Source organism: Rhinoraja longicauda, chromosome 42 (genome assembly GCF_053455715.1).
Source record: "Rhinoraja longicauda isolate Sanriku21f chromosome 42, sRhiLon1.1, whole genome shotgun sequence".
Taxonomy (NCBI): domain Eukaryota; kingdom Metazoa; phylum Chordata; class Chondrichthyes; order Rajiformes; family Arhynchobatidae; genus Rhinoraja; species Rhinoraja longicauda.
The window spans coordinates 4,874,648-4,901,265 of NC_135994.1; the positions used below are offsets into that span (position 1 = coordinate 4,874,648).

The following is a 26,618-nucleotide window of genomic DNA, read 5'->3' on the forward strand; positions in this document are numbered from 1 at the left end:
CAGCGGAGGCCAATTCTCTGAATGCATTCAAGAGAGAGCTAGATAGAGCTCTTAAGGATAGCGGAGTCAGGGGGTATTGGGAGAAGGCAGGAACGGGGTACTGATTGAGAATGATCAGCCATGATCACATTGAATGGTGGTGCTGGCTCGAAGGGCCGAATGGCCTCCTTCTGCACCTATTGTCTATTGAGGTTCCCTCTCAGGTAGCGTATTCCAAGTTGCCAACCCCCACTCTTTGGGAAACTCGTTGCTAAGTTAACAGTGGGCCGAAGGGCCTGTTTCCAGGCTGTATCACTCTATGACTCTATAACATCCAAAATGGCCGTGTTGGGCCACCCCACCAGGCTCCACCTCCCCCACCTGCAGCAGAGACTCCACGCGCTGTGCGAGGCTCTTTGGCTTCATCAGAGGCGTTGACAACATGGGTTCTGGTTTGGTGGCATGGTGAGGCAGGACTCAGAGCCGCCGTCTCACAGCGCCACAGACTCGGTTTTGATCCTGACATTGGACGCTATTCTCCCCGTGACCGCGTGGGTTTCCTCCGGGCGCTGCGGTTTCCTCCCACGAACCCAAAGACTTTGTCGATGAACCGGCCACTCTCTGTAAGTTGCCCCCTCGTGTGCAGGGAGTGGATGAGACCGTGGGATAACGTGGAACTGGCGAGAGCAGGGTGGTCAAAGGCGGACATGGGCCCAATGGGCCAAAGGCTTTTGTTTCCATGCTGCATCTCTAACGTTGACCAAAAACAACCGGTGGGAGGGAGGTGACTGACGGAGCAGCTGAGGATGGTTGGACCCAGGAGGATCCTGCCCTGAGGATCCCCTGCTGTGATGTTCTGGGACTGGCATGGTGGACCTCCGTCCTCCTTGTGGTGGTGGAGAGGCCTGTGTGGTCCTGAGAGGCCTGTGTGGTCCTGAGATCCTGAGGGCGATGCCGTCTGGAGCCAGGCTCCTGGTGGGGCCACCCATGGCGGTAAGGTCGCGGTGGGAGGTCCCTGACAAAGAGCGATCCAACCAAGACCTCAACGGTGGAACAGGCGGAGGGTGACTATTCTGCTCCATCGCAATTACAATAACTGGACAACTACAATGACTGCACAGACAGGCTATCCAGCCATTGCGCTGTCTTCAATGGAGAACTGCACTCCACTCCTCCTCTTCCCCAAACACCTTACATTTCTCTTGAGCGTTTAATACGTATATTGCATAGAAACATGGAAAATAGGTGCAGGAGGAGGCCATTCGGCCCTTTCGAGCCTGTACGCACCGCCATTCATTGTGATCAAGGCTGATCATCCACAATCAGTAACCCGTGCCTGCCTTCTCCCCATATCCCTTGATTCCGCTAGCCCCTGGAGCTCTATCTAACTCTCTTTTAAATCCATCCAGTGACTTGGCCTCCACCGCCCTCTGTGGCAGAGCATTCCACAAATTCACGACTCTGTGGGTGAAAAAGTTTCTTCTCACTTCAGTTTTAAATGGCCTCCCCTTTATTCTTGGACTGTGTGTGGCCCCTGGTTCTGGTTGACGGGCAAAGCTGGCAGCTGGCATTGATTTAGCGAGGGCACAGGGTCAGGGGTTGGAGAGAACATGACCACCAGCTTGAAGCCAATCCCGTTGATTCCATCACTTTGGAGACCAGTTGTGCTCAGTCAAAGGTCTCCAAAGCATCCAGCAAATTAACAAGGCGTGGTTACTGAAAGTGCAAGAGTCCTGTTTAATGCTGAGAAAGCATTGAACATTCTTAATAGCTTCTCCCTTTCACCAGCTCGTTTGGATCCTTAACACGGAGCAAGGTAATCTTCCACTCAGATATGAAAGCAATTAGCAAGGCTAAAGGTTGAGCACATGGGACTATAGACCTGTCGTTACCTGTCATGCCAGCAATGGGACTTGGCACAGGTCTATAGGACAACCAGCACTCCAATAAAAGAAGGAGAAGCTTGCAAAGTCAACATGGAACCTGATGGCATCTCATGGGTCTTGCAAAGGCAATCAGGAAGGTTCTGGCCAACGTGGGAGAGTGTTGTAAGCTGAGCTTGGATCTGCCTGGTTGACTGGTTGAGGGGAACGCCTTAAATTGGTCAACCTCCCCAAATGCCAGTGATTGAGTTAGTTCAACCTAGCTTCCAGACCTGGCACTGGACTCAGCAAAGGCTACCTGGCTCTGTGCTCCAGAGCTAGCTGTGCTTCCAGACCTGGCACTGGACCCAGCAAAGACTACCTGGCTCTGTGCTCCAGAGCTAGCTGTGCTTCCAGACTTGGCACTGGACCCAGCAAAGACTACCTGGCTCTGTGCTCCAGAGCTAGCTGTGCTTCCAGACCTGGCACTGGACCCAGCAAAGGCTACCTGGCTCTGTGCTCCAGAGCTAGCTGTGCTTCCAGACCTGGCACTGGACCCAGCAAAGGCTACCTGGCTCTGTGCTCCAGAGCTAGCTGTGCTTCCAGCCAACCAGGTCCTATGTTGTACTGTTCAATGATCTACGTTCCAATTTTCCAACATTCAGCTGGGAGCCTTCTCTGCTGGAGCTCATTGAGAATATTATTAAACACATAAGATCATTAAGGGATTGGACACGCTAGAGGCAGGAAACATGTCCCCGATGTTGGGGGTGTCCAGAACGGTGGAAGGGAGATGACTGATGGAGCAGCTGAGGATGGTTGGGCCCAGGACACTGCCCTGAGGATCTCCTGCTGTGATGTTCTGGGACTGGCATGGTGGACCTCCATCCTCCACGACCACCTTCCTTTGTGTGTGGTGGTGACCGTGGCTTGTCCTCCTCATGGTGGTGGAGAGGCCTGAGATCCTGAGGGCGATGCTGTCTGGAGCCACGCCCCTGGTGGGGTCACCCATGGCGGTAAGGTCGAGGTGGGAGGTCCCTGACAAAGAGCGATCCAACCACGACCTGAACGGTGGAACAGGCGGAGGGTGACGGCTGACTTTCGCCGAGCGTCACGACGGCTGGGAAGGCGGATGGATGAGGCTGCAGCAGACAAGGGTCCCCGGTCGTGTTGGACTCCATGCCACTGGATCTGGTTGTGTGTGGCCCCTGGTTCTGGTTGACGGGCAAAGCTGGCAGCTGGCATTGATTTAGCGAGGGCACAGGGTCAGGGGTTGGAGAGAACAAGACCACCAGCTTGAAGCCAATCCCGTTGATTCCATCACTTTGGAGACCAGTTGTGCTCAGTCAAAGGTCTCCAAAGCATCCAGCAAATTAACAAGGCGTGGTTACTGAAAGTGCAAGAGTCCTGTTTAATGCTGAGAAAGCATGGAACATTCTTAATAGCTTCTCCCTTTCACCAGCTCGTTTGGATCCTTAACACGGAGCAAGGTGATTTTCCACTCAGATATGAAAGCAATTAGCAAGGCTAAAGGTTGAGCACATGGGACTATAGACCTGTCGTTACCTGTCATGCCAGCAATGGGACTTAGCACAGGTCTATAGGACAACCAGCACTCCAATAAAAGAAGGAGAAGCTTGCAAAGTCAACATGGAACCTGATGGCATCTCATGGGTCTTGCAAAGGCAATCAGGAAGGTTCTGGCCAACGTGGGAGAGTGTTGTTAGCTGAGTTTGGATCTGCCTGGTTGACTGGTTGAGGGGAATGCCTTAAATTGGTCAACCTCCCCAAATGCCAGTGATTGAGTTAGTTCAACCTAGCTTCCAGACCTGGCACTGGACTCAGCAAAGGCTACCTGGCTCTGTGCTCCAGAGCTAGCTGTGCTTCCAGACCTGGCACTGGACCCAGCAAAGGCTACCTGGCTCTGTGCTCCAGAGCTAGCTGTGCTTCCATACCTGGCACTGGACCCAGCAAAGGCTACCTGGCTCTGTGCTCCAGAGCTAGCTGTGCTTCCAGACCTGGCACTGGACCCAGCAAAGGCTACCTGGCTCTGTGCTCCAGAGCTAGCTGTGCTTCCAGACCTGGCACTGGACCCAGCAAAGGCTACCTGGCTCTGTGCTCCAGAGCTAGCTGTGCTTCCAGCCAACCAGGTCCTATGTTGTACTGTTCAATGATCTACGTTCCAATTTTCCAACATTCAGCTGGGAGCCTTCTCTGCTGGAGCTCATTGAGAATATTATTAAACACATAAGATTATTAAGGGATTGGACACGCTGGAGGCAGGAAACATGTTCCCGATGTTGGGGGGGGGGAGTCCAGAACCAGGGGCCACATTTTAAGAATAAGGGGTGGGCCATATAGAACGGAGACGAGGAAAAACCTTTTCAGTCAGAGAGTTATAAATCTGTGGAATTCTCTGCCTCAGAAGGCAGTGGGAGGCCAATTCTCTTAATGCTTTCAAGAGAGAGCTGGAATGGGGTTAGGAGAGAGAGATAGATCAGCCATGATTGATTGGCGGAGTGGACTCGATGGGTTGGATGGGCTGATTCTGCTCCGATCACTAATGAACTTTAGAACTTATGAACTATGAGTAGCTCGTTCCTCACGCCTCTGTAGTTACCTTTACTCAGCAGTAACGCTGATACGTCCGATTTCAGCGTCTCCCTCTGGAACTGCAGACCGAATTCTAGCATGTTATGGTCAGTGCCACCAAGGGACTGCTTCAGCTGAAGTTTCCTATTCCAATCTCCAGTCCATTATACAACAGCAACTCCAGAATTACCTTCTCCCCAGTGCGCTCGACCACGAGTTGTTCTGAGAAGTCGTCTCAAGGGCATTCTTATTCCTTCTCTTGGGATCCAGTACCAACCCGATCGACACAGTCTGCCTGCATACTGAAATCCCCCCCCATGATCACAATCTACTGTATCCGCTGTTCAAGACGTGGACTCTTGTACATCGGCGAGACCAAACGCAGGCTCGGCGATCGTTTCGCGGAACACCTTCGCTCAGTCCGCCTGGACCTACCTGATCTCCCGGTTGCCAAACACTTTAATTCCCCCTCCCACTCCCACACTGACCTTTCTGTCCTGGGCCTCCTCCATTGTCAGAGTGAGGCCCAGCGCAAATTGGAGGAACAGCATCTCATATTTCACTTGGGCAGTGGTATGAATATTGATTTCTCTCCCCTCAGGTAGCCCCGACATTCCCTCTCTCTCTATCCCTCCCCCACCCAAGTCGCACCAGCTTCTCGTTCTCACCCAGCACACAGCTCATAAAGACCTGTTTCCTTAATCATCGTTACTATTTTGCATGTCTTTCGTTCATTGTTCTTTATCTCTCCACATCACCGACTGTATCTCTCGTCTCCCTCATCCCTAACGAGGGTCTCGACCCGAGACGTCACCCATTCCTTCTCTCCAGAGATTCCGCCTGTCCCGCTGAGTTACTCCAGCACTTTGTGTCCATCTTCAGTTTAAACCGGCATCTGCAGTTCCTTCTGACCACAATAACATTGCCTTTCTTCCAAGCCTGATGGAGTTGGTACCCTACATCCTGGCTTCAATCCCGAGGCCTGTATTAAACTCCCATCAGGGTCTTTTAACCCTTTGCAGTTTCTCAACTCTACCCACAAGGATCCGACATCTTCTGATCCTGTGTCACCCCTTGCTAAGGAGTGCATTTCATTGCTTACCAACAAATCCACTCCCCCCCCCCCCCTCTGGCCTTCTCCGTGGGTTGTCCACCTTGTGGCGGTGGAGAGGCCTGTGTGGTCCTGAGATCCTGAGAGCGATGCCTTCTGGAGCCACGCTCCTGGTGGGGTCACCCATGGCGGTAAGGTCGAGGGGGAGGTCCCTGACAAAGAGCGATCCAACCGAGACCCCAACGGTGGAACAGGCGGAGGGTGACGGCTGGCTTTAGTGGAGCGTCACGACGGCTGGGAAGGCGGATGGATGAAGGCTGCAGCAAAAAAGGGTCCCCGGTCGTCTTGGACTCCATCTTCATTGAGATCTTCATCACGTTCTCCTCCACCTGCTGGTCCCACTCCATCAGCCTTCAGAGCAGAAACCTCCTGCAGAGCACAGGCCAAAGTCTGTTCCAAAATTATTGGACTCCCCGTCCGAGCCCTCTCTCTCCGCCCTCTGCGACCGGCAGATGCTAAGGTCAGCCGGCAGGGTTTTGCAGGACCCCCCACATGCCCTGCTCTCTGTGTTTGAGAGGGCTCCCCTCAGCACTGCCCAGGCTGTGGGACACAGAGGAGAAGGGCAACCTTTGTCCCCAAGGTTGTTCAGCTCCTCAACTCCCAACCAGCCCTGTCCCACTGCTGACCCCACTACTAGGCATCAGTCACTGAAAGGAAGCATGCAGGTACAGCAGGCAGTGAAGAAAGCCAATGGAATGTTGGCCTTCATAACAAGAGGAGTTGAGTATAGGAGCAAAGAGGTCCTTCTGCAGTTGTACAGGGCCCTGGTGAGACCACACCTGGAGTACTGTGTGCAGTTTTGGTCTCCAAATTTGAGGAAGGATATTCTTGCTATTGAGGGCGTGCAGCGTAGGTTCACTAGGTTAATTCCCGGAATGGCGGGACTGTCGTATGTTGAAAGACTGGAGCGACTAGGCTTGTATACACTGGAATTTAGAAGGATGAGAGGGGATCTTATCGAAACGTATAAGATTATTAAGGATTTATTCAGAAGAAGGGTCTCGACCCGAAACGTCACCCATTCCTTCTCTCCCGAGATGCTGCCTGACCCGCTGAGTTACTCCAGCATTTTGTGAATAAATCGATTTGTACCAGCATCTGCAGTTATTTTCTTATATATAAGATTATTAAGGGGTTGGACACGTTAGAGGCAGGAAACATGTTCCCAATGTTGGGGGAGTCCAGAACAAGGGGCCTCAGTTTAAGAATAAGGGGTAGGCCATTTAGAACGGAGATGAGGAAAAACTTTTTCAGTCAGAGAGTTGTGAATCTGTGGAATTCTCTGCCTCAGAAGGCAGTGGAGGCCAATTCTCTGAATGCATTCAAGAGAGAGCTAGATAGAGCTCTTAAGGATAGCGGAGTCAGGGGGTATGGGGAGAAGGCAGGAACGGGGTACTGATTGAGAATGATCAGCCATGATCACATTGAATGGCGGTGCTGGCTCGAAGGGCCGAATGGCCTCCTCCTGCACCTATTGTCTATTGTCTTTTAATCCCCCCCCCCCCACCCCAAGCCTAGTCGCTCCAGTCTTTCAACATACGACAGTCCCGCCATTCCTGGAATTAACCTAGTAAGCCTACGCTGCACGCCCTCAATAGCAAGAATATCCTTCCTCAAATTTGAAGACCAAAGCTGCACACAGTACTCCAGGTGCGGTCTCACTAGGGCCCTGTATAACTGCAGAAGGACCTCTTTGCTCCTATACTCAACTCCTCTTGTTATGAAGGCCAACATTCCATTGGCTTTCTTCACTGCCTGCTGTACCTGCATGCTTCCTTTAAGTGACTGACGAACAAGGACACCCAGATCTCGTTGTACGTCCCCTTTTCCTAACCTGACACCGTTCAGATAATACTCTGCCTTCCTATTCTTACCACCAAAGTGGATAACCTCACACTTGTCCACATTAAACTGCATCTGCCATGCATCCGCCCACTCACACAACCTGTCCAAGTCACCCTGCAACCTCATAGCATCTTCCTCACAGTTCACACTGCCACCCAGCTTTGTATCATCTGCAAGTTTGCATCTGAAGCCTCTGGGCCTTTACTCGCTGGAGTTCCTGAAGGAAGAGGAGAGGGTCTCGTTGAAGGATAATGAACTGGATAATGAACCCGTGCCCCTGTTTGGTTCTTGATTCTTGGCTCTTGGTCCTCCAAAATATTCCAAATGGAATTTAAACTGGAGGTGGCGGAGTATGGACTTAAGCAAGAAGGGCTTCTTGGAGAAGAGCTGCCTTAAATGTAATTGCGTCTGTTTGAGTAACTACAGCAGGGTGAAGCCCATCCCATGCTTTAATTGTGCGAGGGATGAATGAATTGCTATACGCATCTGTCTTGATAGCTGGTATCTCAAATTGAATTGAATGCCCTCGTCTACACCTGACAGGTTTGGGTTTGGTGTAGATGTGGTCATCTATGTCGAGCTGACCATTTAACATTTAGTTTCACAAAATGCCGGAGTAACTCAGCGGGTCGGGCAGCATCTCAGGAGAGAAGGAATGGGTGACGTTTCGGGCCGAGACCCTTCTTCAGACTGATGTCAGGGGAGGGGGCGGGACAAAGGACGGATATAGGTGGAGACAGGAAGATAGAGGGAGAACTGGGAAGGGGGAGGGGAAGAGAGGGACAGAGGAACTATCTAAAGTTGGGGGAGTCAATGTTCATACCGCTGGGCTGCAAGCTGCACAGGCGAAATATGAGGTGCTGTTCCTCCAATTTCCGGTGCCATTAAAGAGCTGCCTTAAATGTAGTCGCCTCTAGTTGAGTAACTATGGCAGGGTGAAGACTATCCCATGCTTTAACTGTGCGAGGGGATAATGAATTGCTATACACTGAATTGCTACATGTTTCATGCTTCTGACTCTGCCATTGGACTTTACAAATGCAATTTCTGCAGAGGACAGGAATGGGTGGGGATGTTTACACCACCAGCCTTGACAGCTTTCGGTTTACCCATTTTCACACTCACACCTTCCAATGTTCAACCGAAAAATAATGTGTGCTGATTGAGAGATAATTGAATGAACTAGAATTAGCTACGACTAAAACCAGTTTTGCAAAGTGTATCAGTCAGAGACTAGGTTAATTCCCGGAATGGCGGGACTGTCGTATGTTGAAAGACTGGAGCGACTGGGCTTGTATACACTGGAATTTAAAAGGATGAGAGGGGATCTTATCGAAACATATAAGATTACTAAGGGGTTGGACACGTTAGAGGCAGGAAACATGCTCTCAATGTTGGGGGAGTCCAGAACCAGGGGCCACAGTTTAAGAATAAGGGGTAGGCCATTTAGAACGGAGATGAGGAGGAACTTTTTCAGTCAGAGAGTTGTGAATCTGTGGAATTCTCTGCCTCAGAAGGCAGTGGAGGCCAATTCTCTGAATGCATTCAAGAGAGAGCTAGATAGAGCTCTTAAGGATAGCGGAGTCAGGGGGAGAGGGCAGGAACGGGGTACTGATTGAGAATGATCAGCCATGATCACATACAATACAATACAATACAATATATCATTATTGTCATTGTACCCAGGGGTACATTGAATGGTGATGCTGACTCGAAGGGCCAAATGGCCTCCTCCTGCACCTATTGTCTATTGTCTATTTTGAGAACCGCAGGAGTGTTGGATTTTATATTTGATGGCAGAAAAAAAATGGTGTCAGCCTCAATTCATCAGTCTCTCCCCATGTCTGGAGAAGTTAGTTCAGTTTATCGTCCCGTCGAAAAAGCTTTTTCGTTACGTGCTAAGCAGTCAGCAGAAAGACAATACTAGATTACAATCCCCCTCGCCTTAAACCCTATATCCCCTGGTTCTCAATTCCCCTACCCTGGGTAAAATACTCTGTGCTTTTATGCACAGGGCCTCTTGCCCAGAGCAGGTGAATGGAGTGCCAGAGTCCGTAGTAGCTTTAAGGCGAAGGGGGAAAGATTTGATAGGAATCTAAAGGGTGACTTTTTCACACAAAGGGTTGTGGGTGTGTGGAACGAGCTGCCGGAGGAGGTGGTTGAGGCTGGGATTATCCCACCGTTTAAGAAACAGTTAGACGGGCACATAGATAGGACAGGTTTAGAGGGATATGGGCCAAACGCGGGCAGGTGGGTCTAGTACAGATGGGACATGTTGGCCGGTGCGGGCAGGGTGGGCCGAAGGGCCTGTTTCCACACTGTATCACTCTATGACTCTAAACATTTAGACAGGTAGATGGAGAGGGCAGGTTTGGAGGGATATGGGCCAAACGCAGGCTGTGGTACTAGTGTAGATGGGATGTTTTGGTCGGTGCGGGCAGGGTGGGCCGAAGGGCCTGTTTCCACACTGTATCACTCTATGACTCTAAACATTTAGACAGGTAGATGGAGAGGGCAGGTTTGGAGGGATATGGGCCAAACGCAGGCTGTGGTACTAGTGTAGATGGGATGTTTTGGTCGGTGCGGGCAGGGTGGGCCGAAGGGCCTGTTTCCACGCTGTACCACTCTAGGCCGCACTGACCCTTGTAACCTCACCTCCTTGGCGCCAAGGATTTTGGAAAGGCTTGCGCTCCTGAACAGGGAAGCCTGATAACAACAGTCGCAGGACAAGAAGGAACAGACTTTATTGATCTAACCCTGCACTGCACATTAATGAACTTCATATTAATTATCTGTGAACAAGATAATTGCCCAGCAACGGAAGGGAATAAAAACTTCCACCAAGGCCCAAATATGGGTCAGTCCCTAATAAATAATCGAGCCAAAGTATTAGAGAATAATTTCCTCACCGAGTAAAGGAGCAATAAAAAGATTGACTTGTGTGTATATATATAGGCCAAGATCAATGAAGTACAAATGGTCAATTAACAAGGAGACTGAAAGAGAGCAGACAGTAATTGCAGCAGGCAATTGCACTGAAGCTGAGGTGATTGTACAACGAGAATTCATCTCCACGCATTAGCTGCACACAGGCTGGGCTGCAGGTAAGCTCATGTCACCACGTAGAATAACTGGTATGGGAGTTAGCATTGCAAAGTGTGTGTCTGCTGCCATGGTCATTATGGGCAGAGGCTGCTGGGCACTGCCCACTGGAGGTGCACTGTCTGTGGGCACTGCCCACTGGAGGTGCACTGTCTGTGGGCACTGCCCAATGGAGATGCACTGTCTATCGGCACTGTCTACTGGGCACTGTCCACTGGAGGTGCACTGTCTGTGGGCACTGGCCACTGGAGGTGCACTGTCTGTGGGCACTGGCCACTGGAGGTGCACTGTCTGTGGGCACTATCTGTGGGCACCATCCACTGGGGGTGCACTGTCTGTCAGCACTGTCTACTGGGCACTGTCCACTGGAGGTGCACTGTCTATGGGCACTATCTGTGGGCACTGTCCACTGGAGGTGCACTGTCTGTGGGCACTGCCCACTGGAGATGCACTGCCTGTGGGCGCTGTCTACTGGGCACTGCCCACTGGAGATGCACTGTCTTTGGGCACTGCCCACTGGAGATGCACTGCCTGTGGGCACTGTCTACTGGGCACTGCCCACTGGAGATGCACTGTCTGTGGGCACTGTCTACGGGACACTGCCCACTGGAGGTGCACTGTCTGTGGGTACTGTGCACTGTCTACTGGGCACTGCCCACTGGAGATGCACTGTCTGTGTGCACTGCCCACTGGAGGTGCACTGTCTGTGGGCACTGCCCACTGGAGGTGCACTGTCTGTGCGCTGTGGGCACTGCCCACTGGAGATGCACTGTCTGTGCACTGCCCACTGGAAGTGCACTGTCTGTGTGCACTGCCCACTGGAAGTGCACTGTCTGTGGGCACTGTGCACTGTCTGTGGGCACTGCCCACTGGAGGTGCACTGTCTGTGGGCACTGCCCACTGGAGATGCACTGCCCACTGGAGATGCACTGCCTGTGGGCACTGCCCACTGGAGATGCACTGCCTGTGGGCACTGCCCACTGGAGATGCAATCACAACATTAATGTGTAGATTCAGCAAGGAAATGTGGAAGGAAAATGTCACGGTGGTCTTTATGAGAAGAGGGTTTGAGTGCACGAATAACAATGCATTGCTCCAAGTAGACAGGGCCCTAGTGAGAGCTCAGCCTGACTACAGGCCCTGTCTGCTGAATCATGGAAGGATATACTCGTGATAGAGGGCATGCAGCAAATTAGATGTTCACCAGATTAGTTCTTGGGATAGTGGGTGAACAATAAGTTTGACAGTGGCAGGGAAGGTGGCACGGTGGCGCGGCGGTAGAGCGCCAGAGACCCGGTTTCCATCCCCACTGTGGGCGCTGTCTGTACGGAGTTTGCACGCTCTCCCCGTGACCCGTGTGGGTTTTCTCACCGGGTGCTCCGGTTTCCTCCCACACTCCAAAGACGTGCAGGTTTGTCGGTTAATTGGCTTTGGTATATGTGTAAATTGTCCGCAGTGGGTGTAGGATAGTGTTAGTGTGCGGGGATCGTTGGTCGGCGCGGACCCGATGGGCCGAAGGGCCTGCATCCGAAGGGCCTGCATCCGAAGGGCCTGCGTCTCTGAACTAAAAAAGTAAATTTGGTGGCATAGATTTGCTGACGCGGTGGATAGGTGCAGATGAGATTTAATGCTGACTGGACAACTAATAAGCCTGGCTCATACACAGTGAATGGTTGGGCCCTGGGGAGTTGTGGAACTCCAAGGATCAGTTCAGTTTAATTTAGTTTACTGTCACGTGTACCGAGGTACAGTGAAAAGCTTTTGTTGCGTGCTGACCGGCCAGCGGAGAGACAATGCATGATTACAATCGAGCCGTCCACAGTGTACAGATACATGATAAGGGGAATAACGTTCAGTGCAAGGTAAAGCCAGCAAAGTCCGATCAAGGATAGTCCGAGGGTCACCAATGAGGTAGGTAGTAGTCCAGCACTGCTCTCTGGTTGTGGTGGGATGGTTCAGTTGCCTGATAACAGCCGGGAAGAAACTGCCCCTGAATCTGAAGGTGTGCGTTTTCACACTTCTGTACCTCTTGCCCGATGGGAGAGCCATTTATACTGTATAGATTCATATAGACACAGGAGAGACTAGGCTTGTATACAATGGAATTTAGAAGGATGAGAGGGGATCTTTTCGAAACGTATAAGATTATTAAGGGGTTGGACACGTTAGAGGCAGGAAACATGTTCCCAATGTTGGGGGAGTCCAGAACAAGGGGCCACACAGTTTAAGAATAAGGGGTAGGCCATTTAGAACGGAGATGAGGAAAAACTTTTTCAGTCAGAGAGTCGTGAATCTGTGGAATTCTCCGCCTCACAAGGCAGTGGAGGCCAATTCTCTGAATGCATTCAAGAGGGAGCTGGATGGAGCTCTTAAGGATAGCGGAGTCAGGGGGTATGGGGAGAAGGCAGGAACGGGGTACTGATTGAGAATGATCAGCCATGATCACATTGAATGGCGGTGCGTACAGGCTCGAAGGGCCGAATGGCCTCCTCTTGCACCTGTTGTCCATTGTCTATTGATGAGGGATCTCTACATGATCCCTGAAGGTGGCAGCACATGCCGACAAGTTTATAAAGGGGGTGTACGGGGTTAGGTGCTTTCATTTGCCAGGGCATGGTTTATTAGAGCAGGAAGGTTATGGTACAACTTTATACTACGTTGGTTAGGTCATGGCCAGAGTACTGTGTGCTGTCCTGGTCACCACACAAGCTCGCAAGTCATAGGAGTAGCATTAGGCCATTCGGCCCATCGAGTCTACTCCGCCATTCATTCGTGGCTGATCTCTGCCTCCGAATCTCATTTGTCCTGCCTTCTCCCCATAACCCCTGACACCCGCTCTCAGCAAGAACTTAGACAATAGACAATAGACAATAGGTGCAGGAGGAGGCCATTCGGCCCTTCGAGCCAGCACCGCCATTCAATGTGATCAGGGCTGATCATTCTCAATCAGTACCCCGTTCCTGCCCTCTCCCCATACCCCCTGACTCCGCTATCCTTAAGAGCTCTATCCAACTCTCTCTTGAAAGCATCCAGAGAACTGGCCTCCACTGCCTTCTGAGGCAGTGAATTCCACAGATTTACAACTCTCTGAGTGAAAAAGTTTTTCCTCATCTCCGTTCTAAATGGCCTACCCCTTATTCTTAAACTGTGGCCCCTGGTTCTGGACTCCCCCAACATTGGGAACATGTTTCCTGCCTCTAACGTGTCCAATCCCCTTAATAATCTTATAATCTACTCCCACTCACTGCTGGATGGGAATAGCGGCCTGCAGTGATGCCTGAGGCCCTGCCACAGGCACACAGAGAGGCCCAGGAGGCAGGCCAATGTTTCCCAGCCTCTTCCTCAGTATAGTTCAGAGATACAGCGTGGAAACGAGTCCAACCCAACCGAGTCCGCGTCGACCTGCGATCCCCGCACACGTACACTATCCTACACACACACTAGGGACAATTTTACATTTACCATCAAGCCAATTAACCCACAGTCCTGCACGTCTTTGGAGTGTGGGAGGAAACCGGAGATCTCGGAGAAAACCCACGCGGGTCACGGGGAGAACGTGCAAACTCCGTGCGGGCAGCGCCCGCGGTCGGGATGGAACCGGGGTCTCCGGCGCTGTGAGGCAGCAGCTCTGCCGCCGCGCCACCGTGCCGCCCGTCCTTTGCGCCACCGCGGTCAGAGGTAAAGCCGAGCACCTCGCGACGAGCTTCAGTGTCGGAAGCGAAGCGGACGTCAGCCAACAAACATCCTGCCACGGCTCTGACCACAAGACGCGCCCTCCTCTCCTGCCAGCCCTTGCCTGGTGCCCGTAGCCCTCCCTCAGCGGGGAGCGGGCAGAGCGCAGCCTGTCAGGACCAAACACCTCCTGCCCCGCGTGAGACAGGAGCCCGTGACCGCTTTCACCATCGCCAGGAAGCCACGATCTAAAAATAATGTTTCTCTTTGATCAGAGGCTGACTGAGAGACCTTGCGTTGGAAAACCCATCTGCCGCTACCCCGAAATGATAAGCCCGCTCCGGGAACAAATGCACAGTGGCGTCACTGCAGGACAAATCAATCAGGCCATTTGCCTTGAGTCGCATTTTAGATACGGCAGATAGGACATTGCCAACCTACGATAGACACAGAGTGCTGGAGTACCTCAGCGGGTCAGGCAGCATCTGTGGAGAACATGGATAGGTGACGTTTCACAGAGTGCTGGAGTAACTCAGCGGGTCAGGCAGCATCTGTGGAGAACATGGATAGGTGACGTTTCACAGAGTGCTGGAGTAACTCAGCGGGTCAGGCAGCATCTGTGGAGAACGTGGATAGGTGACGTTTCACAGAGTGCTGGAGTAACTCAGCGGGTTAGGCAGCATCTGTGGGGAACACGGATAGGTGACGTTTCACAGAGTGCTGGAGTAACTCAGCGGGTCAGGCAGCCTGCTGAGTTCTCCTCAAGTTCCACACAAGGTCTACTGGCAAATGGGGGGGGGGGTGGAATTAAACGGGGTAACAGGTAAGGGATCTAGATCACGATAAAACACCCGGGCAATGTTGAAAGGCTCTCGCAGTTGCGACCTTCCACAGAGGTTCAGACCCAGCAAAGAGTAACGCATCGGAGGTCAGGAAAAGGGTTTGTTACCATCTCTTGGGCTCTCATGAGCCTCTTCTGCACATTCTTGGCAAACATGCCAGCTCCCCCGGGTCTGCTTGGAGCGTCTGCCATGGCACCTGCGTAGCTCCAAGTCTGTAGCTCTGGTCCCCAGCTCTTGAGGAAGTGAGATATTATAAATACCCGACGTGCTCGACATCCGTTTCAGATCTGAGATGATAAGCAGTGAAGAAATCTTTTTTTTCTTCTTCTGTCCTCCCCCCCTGGGGCCAATATACCGACTGCCCATGGAGACAGGCCCTTGGGCCCACGGAATCTGTGCTAACTAACCAACCATTGCCAGTAGTCTGACACTAATCCTTTATTCCACATTCCCAAAACCAACTTTTGTAAGTAGATGTCAGCACCTGATTTAGTTGAGTTTAGTTGAGTTTATTGTCACGTGTACCGAGGTACAGTGAAAAGCTTTTAGTCGCGTGCCAACCAGCCAGCGGAAAGACAATATATGATTACAATCGAGCCGTCCACAGTGTACAGATACATAAGGGAATAACGTTTAGTGCAAGGTAAAGCCAGCAAAGTCCCATCAAGGATAGTCCGAGGGTCTCCAATGAGGTGGATAGTAGTCCAGCACTGCTCTCTGGTTGTGGTGGGATGGTTCAGTTGCCTGATAACAGCCGGGAAGAAACTGTCCCTGAATCTGGAGGTGTGCGTTTTCACACTTCTGTACCTCTTGCCCGATGGGAGAGAGGAGAAGAGGGAGTGGCCGGGGTGAGACTGGTCCTTGATTATGCTGCTGGCCTTGCCAGGGCAGCGTGAGGTGTAGATGGAGTCGGTGGAAGGGAGGTTGGTTTGTGTGATGGTCTGGGCTGCTGGCCTTGCCGAGGCAGCGTGAGGTGTAGATGGAGTCGATGGAAGGGAGGTTGGTTTGTGTGACGGTCTGGGCTGCTGGCCTTGCCGAGGCAGCGTGAGGTGTAGATGGAGTCGGTGGAAGGGAGGTTGGTTTGTGTGACGGTCTGGGCTGCGTCCACAATTCTCTGCAATTTCTTGTGGTTTTGGGCGGAAAGACCGCAAGAAATTAAACTCAGTCAAAGGTTTACTGAGCAGTGGAAGCTAAGCCTTTCAGCACAACAAGGCCATGCTGACCAAGGTGACTTCCTGACCTCGACCCATTTGCCTGCATTTCATGTTCAATCGCTCAGCGGTTCAACGGCACTTTATTCTCATGTGTACTGAGGTACAGTGAAATTTGATTTGCCATGCAGACAAAAAAAAGCAACAAGATACATAGAGATCAAGCATGGACTTAAACATTGTGTGAGAATCCCCAGGGCACACAGCCATAAGCGGAGACCCACGGTCATCGGTTCAATGTCCGGGCCACACACACACACACACGCGCTCCTTACGCACGCTTCACTCAATGCCTCCGCTCAGTCCGCCTTAACTAACCTGATCTCCCGGTGGCTCAGCACTTCAACTCCCCCTCCCACTCCCAGTCTGACTTTTCTGTCCTGGGCCTCCTCCGGTGCCATAGTGAGGCCCAGAGCAAAAAGGAGGAACAGCACCTCATATTTCACACATAGAAACATAGAAACATACGTGCAGGAGTAGGCCATTCGGCCCTTCGAGCCTGTACGCACCGCCATTCAATATGATCATGGCTGATCATCCAGCTCAGTATCCCGTACCTGCCTTCTCTCCATACCCCCTGATCCCTTTAGCAAAAAGGGCCACATCTAACTCCCTCTTAAATATAGCCAATGAACTGGCCTCAACTACCTTCTGTGGCAGAGAATTCCACAGACTCACCACTCTCTGTGTGAAGAAATGTTTTCTCATCTCGGTCCTAAAAGACTTCCCCCTTATCCTTAAGCTGTGACCCCTGGTTCTAGATTCCCCCAACATCGGGAACAATCTTCCCGCATCTAGCCTCTCCAACCCCTTAAGAATTTTATATGTTTCTGTAAGATCCCCCCTCAGTCTTCTAAATTCCAGCGAGTACAAGCCCAGTCTATCCAGTCTTTCCTCATATGTAAGTCCCGCCATCCCAGGGATTAATCTGGTGAACCTTCTCTGTACTCCCTCTAAGGCAAGAACGTCTTTCCTCAGGTTAGGAGACCAAAACTGCACACAATACTCCAGGTGCGGTCTCACCAAGGCCCTGTACAACTGCAGCAGAACCTCCCTGCTCCTAAACTCAAATCCTCTTGCTATGAATGCCACTCATATTTGGGTAGTTTCCACCCCAGCGGTATGAACATTGACTTCTCTAACTTTAGATAGCTCCTCTGTCCCTCTCTTCCCCTCCCCCTTCCCAGTTCTCCCACTGTCTTCCTGTCTCCACCTATATCCTTCCTTTGTCCCGCCCCCCTGACATCAGTCTGAAGAAGGGTCTCGACCCGAAACGTCACCCATTCCTTCTCTCCCGAGATGCTGCCTGACCCGCTGAGTTACTCCAGCATTTTGTGATACCTTCGATTTGTACCAGCGTCTGCAGTTATTTTCCTCCACTCCTTCACCGTGATATGACCACTGTCCGCCCGAACAGTCAGAAAGTCGTCCACACTCGCATTGATGTCCTCACGGAGCCACGTCCCCCAAACACCGGGATCACCGCGCGCGCGGCACTCCCTCAGAGTCCCCACCAGCGCCGGCCGCACGGCCATCTTGTTTTTCGGCGACCTCACATTCCTCACTGTGAAGGAAGGCCAATCACTTGCACCTTCTTTCCTCCTTTTCTCCCGCGGTCGGGGCGATCGAAACCCCCGCTTCGGGGCGATCGAAGCCCCCGCGACCGGGGCGATCAAACCTCCTGCGGTCTGGGCTCCCGAAGCCGATCCCTAACAAGGGGGCCGCCAGCTCCATGATGTCAAGGCCGCTGTGCGGACGGAGATACGATACAGAAAAAGTTCCCCCAACTACGGGCGCTGTCTGTGCGGAGTTTGTACGTTCTCCCCGTGACCGGAGATGACATCGCCTATCCATGCCACAGGAGACGCTGCCTGACTCGCTGAGTTACTCCGGCACTTTCTTTTCCCCGCAAGATTCTAGCATTCTGCATTCTAGTTCCGCCCATCTCTATATTAAAATGTCCTCATTTTGAGGAAGGAGTTGATTTTGTTTTGTTTTATTTTTAAGCTAAAAATGTCGGTAATTTTATGAGGATTTCCACAAACGACACTCAAATAAGTTTCGGTTCTCTGCTGAGCTAGCTTGCCAGCAGATTTAGTTTAGACCCTCAGCAATTTCTCATAAAGCTCAGAACTATTCATCAGCCAAAGCTTCCGGCAGGCACAGGTGTCCTGCTGATTTTTGTACACCTACCTTGCTTGGCGATGTCAGGTCTTTAGACTGTAGAGACACAGCGCGGACAAACAGTCGATGCAGACAAGGAAATGGAGTTTAATCTGAGCAAGTGTGAGGTGTTGCACTGACCCAAAACGTCACCTACCCATGTTCTCCACAGATGCTGCCTGACCCGCTGAGTTACTCCAGCACTCTGTGAAACGTCACCTATCCATGTTCTCCACAGATGCTGCCTGACCCGCTGAGTTACTCCAGCACTCTGTGAAACGTCACCTATCCATGTTCTCCACAGATGCTGCCTGACCCGCTGAGTTACTCCAGCACTCTGTGAAACGTCACCTATCCATGTTCTCCACAGATGCTGCCTGACCCGCTGAGTTACTCCAGCACTCTGTCTTGTTTTGTAAACCAATATCTGCAGTTCTGTGTATCTCCTTCAAACCTATGCAGTTGTGATCACATAAGAGACAAAGAAGGCTCGATCTTTATTCATGGTTCAAGTATAACCCATGAACAACAAGGCCGTATTCATCACATTTTAACTCTGCAGTTCTGCGTCCTGTCAGCAGGGGTCAGCAACGCATCAAGCCAAGCAATTTAAATAAGACTAGACCAAGTTGGGCCCAAACCTCTCCTACATTGGTGCAGCACCCCCTCCGCCCCTTCCCCTCCTCTCCCCCCATCTCCCCTCCACCCCCCCCATCTCCCCTCCCCCCCCCCATCTCCCCTCCCCCCCCCCATCTCCCCTCCTCCTTCCCTCCCCCCTCCCCTCTCCACCACCCATCTCCCTCCCCCCCTCCCCCTCCCTTCCTCCGCCCCTTCCACCCCTCCATTCCTCCCTCCCCCCTCCCTCGTCCCCTCCCCCTCCCTCCACCCCCCTCAACCCCCCCCTTATCCTCCCTCCCCCCCCCTCTCCCTCCCTCCACCCCCCCCCCCCCTCCCTCGGAGATAGATTTAAACTTCACTTTAAAAATATAACACCGATTTCAATGGACGACGGTGAGCAAGGTGGGCCGAAAACTGTCGCGCGACCGTGTACCGTTTTGGCTGCAGTTCAGGAACAAACAAACAAACAAACGAGAGTTTTAGTGTATAGCTGCAAAGACAAAGCGCTGGAGGAAGTCAGCGGGTCAGGCAGCATCCCTAGGAGGCCATTCGGCCCTTCGAGCCTGTACGCACCGCCATTCAATGTGATCATGGCTGACCATTCTCAATCAGTACCCCGTTCCAGCCTTCTCCCCATACCCCCCTGAATGGACGTTTTGGGAAAGAGATTCTTCTCCAATCTAACCTCCGGTCTCAACCTAAAACAGAGACTGTCCATTTCCCTCCACAGATGCTGCCTGGCCTGCTGAGTTCCTCCAGCACTTTGTGTTTTTCACAAGATTACTTGCGTCTACAATTTAAATAAGATGGTTCTTCACTAGGGTTGCCAACTGTCCCGTATTAGCCGGGACATCCCGTATTTTGGGCTAAATTGGTTTGTCCCGTACGGGACCTCCCTAGTCCCGTATTAGACCCGGGGGGGCGCTGTAGGCCCGGACAGTGTGGTAGGGAAAAAACTGCAGATGCTGGTTAAAATCTGTGCCGACCTTCCGGACAGTGTAGTTGCAGTGCGGACAGCGTAGGCCCGGAGATTACGTCTCTTGAATTGCCCAGCAAGTCACTCAGCTAGGGTTGCCAACTATCTCACTCCCAAATAAGGGACAAGGTGAAGAGACAAGGTATACACTGTCCAGACCTACACTGTCCGGGCCCACAGCGGCCCCCGGACCTACAGTATCCGGACCTACACTGTCCGGGCCTACAGTGTCTGGACCTACACTGTCTGGACCGACACTGTCCGGACCTACAGTGTCCGGACAATAGATAATAGACAATAGGTGCAGGAGGAGGCCATTCGGCCCTTCGAGCCAGCACCACCATTCAATGTGATCATGGCTGATCATTCTCAATCAGTACCCCGTTCCTGCCTTCTCCCCATACCCCCTGACTCCACTATCCTTAAGAGCTCTATCTAGCTCTCTCTTGAATGCATTCAGAGAATTGGCCTCCACTGCCTTCTGAGGCAGAGAATTCCACAGATTCACAACTCTCTGGGTGAAAAAGTTTTTCCTCATCTCAGTTCTAAATGGCCTACCCCTTATTCTTAAACTGTGGCCCCTGGTTCTGGACTCCCCCAACATTGGGAACATGTTTCCTGCCTCTACATATAACATATAACATATCACAACTACAGCATGGAAACAGGCCTGTCCGGCCCTACCAGTCCACGCCGACCATTCTCCCTGACCTAGTCTCATCTACCTGCACTCAGACCATAACCCTCCAATCCCCTCCTATCCATATACCTATCCAATTTACTCTTAAATAATAAAATCGAGCCAGCCTCCACCACTTCCACCGGAAGCCCATTCCATACAGCCACAACCCTCTGAGTAAAGAAGTTCCCCCTCATGTTACCCCTAAACCTTTGTCCCTCAATTCTGAAGCTATGTCCCCTTGTTGGAATCTTCCCCACTCTCAAAGGGAAAAGCCTACCCACGTCAACTCTGTCCGTCCCTCTCAAAATTTTAAAAACCTCTATCAAGTCCCCCCTCAACCTTCTACGCTCCAAAGAATAAAGACCCAACCTGTTCAACCTCTCTCTGTAGCCTAAGTGCTGAAACCCAGGCAACATTCTAGTAAATCTCCTCTGTACCCTCTCCATTTTGTCGACATCCTTCCTATAATTTGGCGACCAGAACTGCACACCATACTCCAGATTTGGCCTCACCAATGCCCTGTACAATTTTAACATTACATCCCAACTTCTATACTCGATGCTCTGATTTATAAAGGCAAGCATACCAAACGCCTTCTTCACCACCCTATCCACATGAGATTCCACCTTCAGGGAACAATGCACAGTTATTCCCAGATCCCTCTGTTCCACTGCATTCCTCAATTCCCTACCATTTACCCTGTACGTCCTATTTTGATTTGTCCTACCAAAATGCAGCACCTCACACTTATCAGCATTAAACTCCATCTGCCATCTTTCAGCCCACCCTTCCAAAAGGCCCAAGTCTCTCTGTAGACTTTGAAAATCTACCTCACTATCAACTACTCCACCTATCTTAGTATCATCTGCATATTTACTAATCCAATTTGCCACACCATCATCCAGATCATTAATGTAAATGACAAACAACAGTGGACCCAACACAGATCCTTGGGGCACTCCACTAGACACTGGCCTCCAACCTGACATACAATTGTCAACCGTTACCCTCTGGTATCTCCCATTCAGCCATTGTTGAATCCATCTTGCAACCTCACTATTAATACCCAACGATTTAACCTTCTTAATCAACCTTCCATGTGGAACCTTGTCAAATGCCTTACTGAAGTCCATATAGACAACATCCACAGCCTTGCCCTTATCAATTTCCCTGGTAACCTCTTCAAAAAATTCAAGAAGATTAGTCAAACATGACCTTCCAGGCACAAATCCATGTTGACTGTTTCTAATCAGGCCTTGATTATCCAAATAATTATATATATTGTTCCTAAGTATCTTTTCCATTAATTTTCCCACCACAGACGTCAAACTAATAGGTCTATAATTGCTAGGTTTACTTTTAGAACCTTTTTTAAACAAAGGCACAACATGCGCAATGCGCCAATCTTCCGGCACCATCCCTGTTTCTAATGACGTTTGAAATATTTCCGTCATAGCCCCTGCTATTTCTGCACTAACTTCCCTCAATGTCCTAGGGAATATCCTATCAGGACCTGGAGACTTATCCACTTTTATATTCTTCAAAAGTGTCCGTACCTCCTCTTCTTTAATCCTCCTAATTTCCATCACTACTCTACTTGTTTCGCTTACCTCACATAGTGTGTCCAACCCCTTAATAATCTCATACGTTTCGATAAGATCTCCTCTCATCCTTCTAAATTCCAGTGTATACAAGCCTAGTCGCTCCAGTCTTTCAACAACGGGCCTACAGTGTCCGGACCTACACTGTCCGGGCCTACACTGTCCGGGCCTACACTGTCCGGGCCTACACTGTCCGGGCCTACAGTGTCCGTACCTACAGTGTCCGGACCTACACTGTCCGGACCGACAGTGTCTGGGCCTACAGCTTCTGGGCCTACACTGTCTGGGCCTACAGCGTTCCGGCCTACAGCGCCCCCCCCGGGGCCTAATACGGGACAAGGGAGGTCCCGTACGGTACAAACCAATTTAGCCCAAAATACGGGATGTCCCGGCTAATACGGGACAGTTGGCAACTGTACTCTCAACTGAAGAGCAACTGGTGATGGGCAGTAAATGCTGGGCCATCCACCACTGCCCAAACCCGAAAGCAAATCAATAACATCACAGAACGTCTCCTGATCTGTGAGCTGGAGGAACATGCGCTGCGAGACTGTGGCTGATACTTTGCTAAAAACAGACTCATTAAACATTAACCAATTAACAGCATATTTACAAACCATACCATTCAAAAGGTACGAACCTTCAAAGGTACTTGGCCCGTGCTTACCCTGAATGTTAAGCCAAGCCTGAACACACACTTAGATATGTGGCCTGTCCCCACCCGGCGCCAAGCCGACAACGTTCCGTGCTGCGTTGAGTCGCTCACCGAGGTACGGCGAGGCAGGTAACCTGCGGACGCGACACTCACCTTGAGCCTCGGGCAGTCGGCTGACTTGAACAGCGGGCAGCTCCAGCAGGCAGGTGCTTTGCCCTTTCACCTCCGCCCCGCCAACACCGAGCGAGCCCTCTCCCCGCCTCTCCCCGCCTCCCCCCGCGACCATTCCTGCTTCTGGCGGTCAGAGAGGGGCACAAAGATCGCCACAAAAAGCTGGAGTCACTCAGCGGGACCAGGCAGCGTCTCTGGAGGGAAGATACGGGTGACCTTTCGGGTCGAGACCCTTCTTCAGAAGAACAGCCTCGTTTCAGAACGGCACCCATTTCTCCAGAAGAAGGGGTCGCGACCCGAAACGCCACCCATCCCTTCTCTCCAGAGGCGCTGCCCGTCCCGCTGAGTGGCTCCGGCTTTTTCCGCCTACGGTTTAAAGCAGCACCTGCAGTTCCTTTAGACACGGTTAGAGAGGAGCGCGCGCGGTGGTGCTGTGGGATTAGCCACCGCCTCGCGTCACCAGAGGCCCGCGTTCGACCCTGGCCTCTGTGTGCGGAGTTTGCACGCTCTCTCCGTGGCCGCCCCAAAATCGATCTCTCCGTTTCCCTCCACAGATGCTGCCTGGCCCGCTGAGTTCCTCCAGCACGTTGTTGTTTTGCTCAGGATTCCAGCATCTGCAGTTCCGTTCGTCTCTTGCTTGGTCATAACATTTAATAACCCGCATCCCAAAGTAAGTTATACCATTCGACCCAATTTGTCCAGGTTACAAAGTATAAATGATATAATATAGAAGCTGAATGTTTGAGATATACGCAGCAGGTCGGGCAATATCTGTGAAGATGTTGTAAAACCCGTTTCAATTCCACCCTTTTGCCAGTTCGGATGCAAGGTCGTTGACCTGAGATATCACTTTCCCCTTCCACAGATGCTGCCTGACCTACTGTGGATTTTCCTGCTTTTATTTCACATTTCCAGCAGCTGTACTACTTTGCTTTATAAGTTTAATGGAAAGAGATAGATTCATAGAAACAGGCCCTTCGGCCCACCTCGCCCATGCCAACCATGATACCCCATCTAGGCTCGTCCCACGGGCCCATATCCCTCTCAATCTTTCCTATCCATGTACCTGTCCAAGTAGACACAAAACGCTGGAGTAACTCAGCGGGTCAGGCAGCATCTCGGGAGAGAAGGAATGGGTGACGTTTCGGGTCGAGACCCTTCCTCAGACTTCTTCAGATCAGTCTGAAGAAGGGTCTCGACCCAAAACGTCACCCATTCCTTCTCTCCAGAGATGCTGCCTGACCCGCTGAGTTACTCCAGCACTCTGTGAAACGTCACCTATCCATGTTCCCCACAGATGCTGCCTGACCCGCTGAGTTACTCCAGCACTCTGTGAAACGTCACCTATCCATGTTCCCCACAGATGCTGCCTGACCCGCTGAGTTACTCCAGCACTCTGTGAAACGTCACCTATCCATGTTCTCCACAGATGCTGCCTGACCCGCTGAGTTACTCCAAAATTGTGTGTCTACCTTCGATTTAAACCAGCATCTGCAGTTTTTTTCCTACCTGCCCAACTATCTTTTAAATGTTATTATAGTCCCAGCCTCAACTACCTCCTCTGGCAGCTCGTTCCACACACCCACCACCCTCTGCGTGAAAAGTTTGCCTTTCAGGTTCCTATTCAATCTTTGCCCTCTCACCTAAAACCGATGCCTTCTGCTTCTTGATTCCCCTGCCCTGGGTGAAAGATTTGGGGCATTTGGCCTATCTATTACCCTTATAAATGTTCTACACCTCTCTGAGATCACCCCTCAGCCTCTCCCCATAGCTCAGGCCCTCGAGTCCTGGCAACATCCTTCTAAACCTTCTCTGTACTCCTTCCAGCTTAACGGCATCCTTCCTATCGAACCTGAACGCAATACGCCAAATGCGGCCTCACCAACGTCTTGTACAACTGTAACACTACGTCCCAACTTCTATACACTATGCCCTGACGGATGAAGGCCAATGTACTAAACGCCTCTAAGAGCAAAGAGGTCCTTCTGCAGTTGTACAGGGCCCTAGTGAGACCGCACCTGGAGTACTGTGTGCAGTTTTGGTCTCCAAATTAGAGGAAGGATATTCTTGCTATTGAGGGCGTGCAGGGTTGGTTTACTAGGTTAATTCCCGGAATGGCGGGACTGTCATATGTTGAAAGACTGGAGCGACTAGGCTTGTATACACTGGAATTTAGAAGGATGAGAGGGGATCTTATCGAAACGTATAAGGATATTAATGGGTTGGACACGTTAGAGGCAGGAAACATGTTCCCAATGTTGGGGGAGTCCAGAACAAGGGGCCACAGTTTAAGAATAAGGGGTAGGCCATTTAGAACGGAGATGAGAAGAGCTTTTTCAGTCAGAGAGTTGTGAATCTGTGGAATTCTCTGCCTCAGAAGGCAATGGAGGCCAATTCTCTGAATGCATTCAAGAGGGAGCTGGATAGAGCTCTTAAGGATAGCGGAGTCAGGGGGTATGGGGAGAGGGCAGGAACGGGGTACTGATTGAGAATGATCAGCCATGATCACATTGAATGGCGGTGCGTACAGGCTCGAAGGGCCGAATGGCCTCCTCCTGCACCTATTGTCTATTGTCTATTGCCTTCTTCACCGCCCTACCTACCTGTGTCGCCACTTGCGGCTAAATGCACCCAGTTTTCACGATAGCTAATCCGTAAATGACTGGGGAAATCCTTGGAAGCCAAAAAGATTTTGACTTCACGATACGGGGGGGGGGGGGGGGGGGGGGGGGGGGGGGGGTTCTTCTGAAGGCAAGGGGGAATATATACCAAGGGGTCAGCTCTGAAATGTCTTTGGAAAAAGCTGAGAAAATCAGGCAGGAAATGTTTTGGACTTTAGAGATACAGCGCAGAAACAGGCCCTTCGGCCCACCGGGTCGGCGCCGACCAGCGATCCCCGCACACTAATACTGCCCCACACACACTAGGGTCAATTTACAATTTTACCGAAACCAATTAAGCTACAAACACGCATGTCTTTGGAGTGTGGAGGAAACTGGAAAACCCACGCGGGTCACGGGGAGAGCGTGCAAACTGCGTACAGACAGCGCCCGCGGTCAAGATGGAACCCGGGTCTCCGGCACTGCGAGGCCCGGGTCTACCCACTGCGCCACCGTGCCAATCTTGTGAAGCACTTGTTCGGAATATAAAGGGCAGTGGAGGCCAATTCTCTGAATGCATTCAAGAGAGAGCTAGATAGAGCTCTTAAGGATAGCGGAGTCAGGGGTATGGGGAGAAGGCAGGAATGGGGTACTGATTGAGAATGATCAGCCATGATCACATTGAATGGCGGTGCTGGCTCGAAGGGCCGAATGGCCTCCTCCTGCACCTATTGTCTATTGTCTATTGTCTATCTCTGTGGATGGGTTATAGAAACATAGAAACATAGAAAATAGGTGCAGGAATAGGCCATTCGGCCCTTCGAGCCTGCACCGCCATTCAATATGATCATGGCTGATCATCCAACTCAGTATCCCGTACCTGCCTTCTCTCCATACCCCCTGATCCCTTTAGCCACAAGGGCCACATCTAACTCC

The 26,618-nt window shown here is 51.4% G+C and overlaps 1 protein-coding gene across 2 annotated transcripts in view; it reads right to left on the bottom strand.

The window, feature by feature from the left end:
* Positions 1-15,229, bottom strand: part of LOC144611947 (uncharacterized) — a 51,468-nt gene extending 36,239 nt beyond the window's left edge. The window contains exon 1 of one of the 2 annotated variants that reach the window (XM_078431300.1): positions 15,113-15,229. In XM_078431300.1, the coding sequence (XP_078287426.1) occupies positions 15,113-15,196 (84 nt within the window). In that variant the 5' untranslated portion in view covers positions 15,197-15,229. The remainder of the gene's footprint in view (positions 1-15,112) is intronic. The other variant, XM_078431301.1, reaches the window with a different exon arrangement.
* Positions 15,230-26,618: the final 11,389 nt, after the last annotated feature.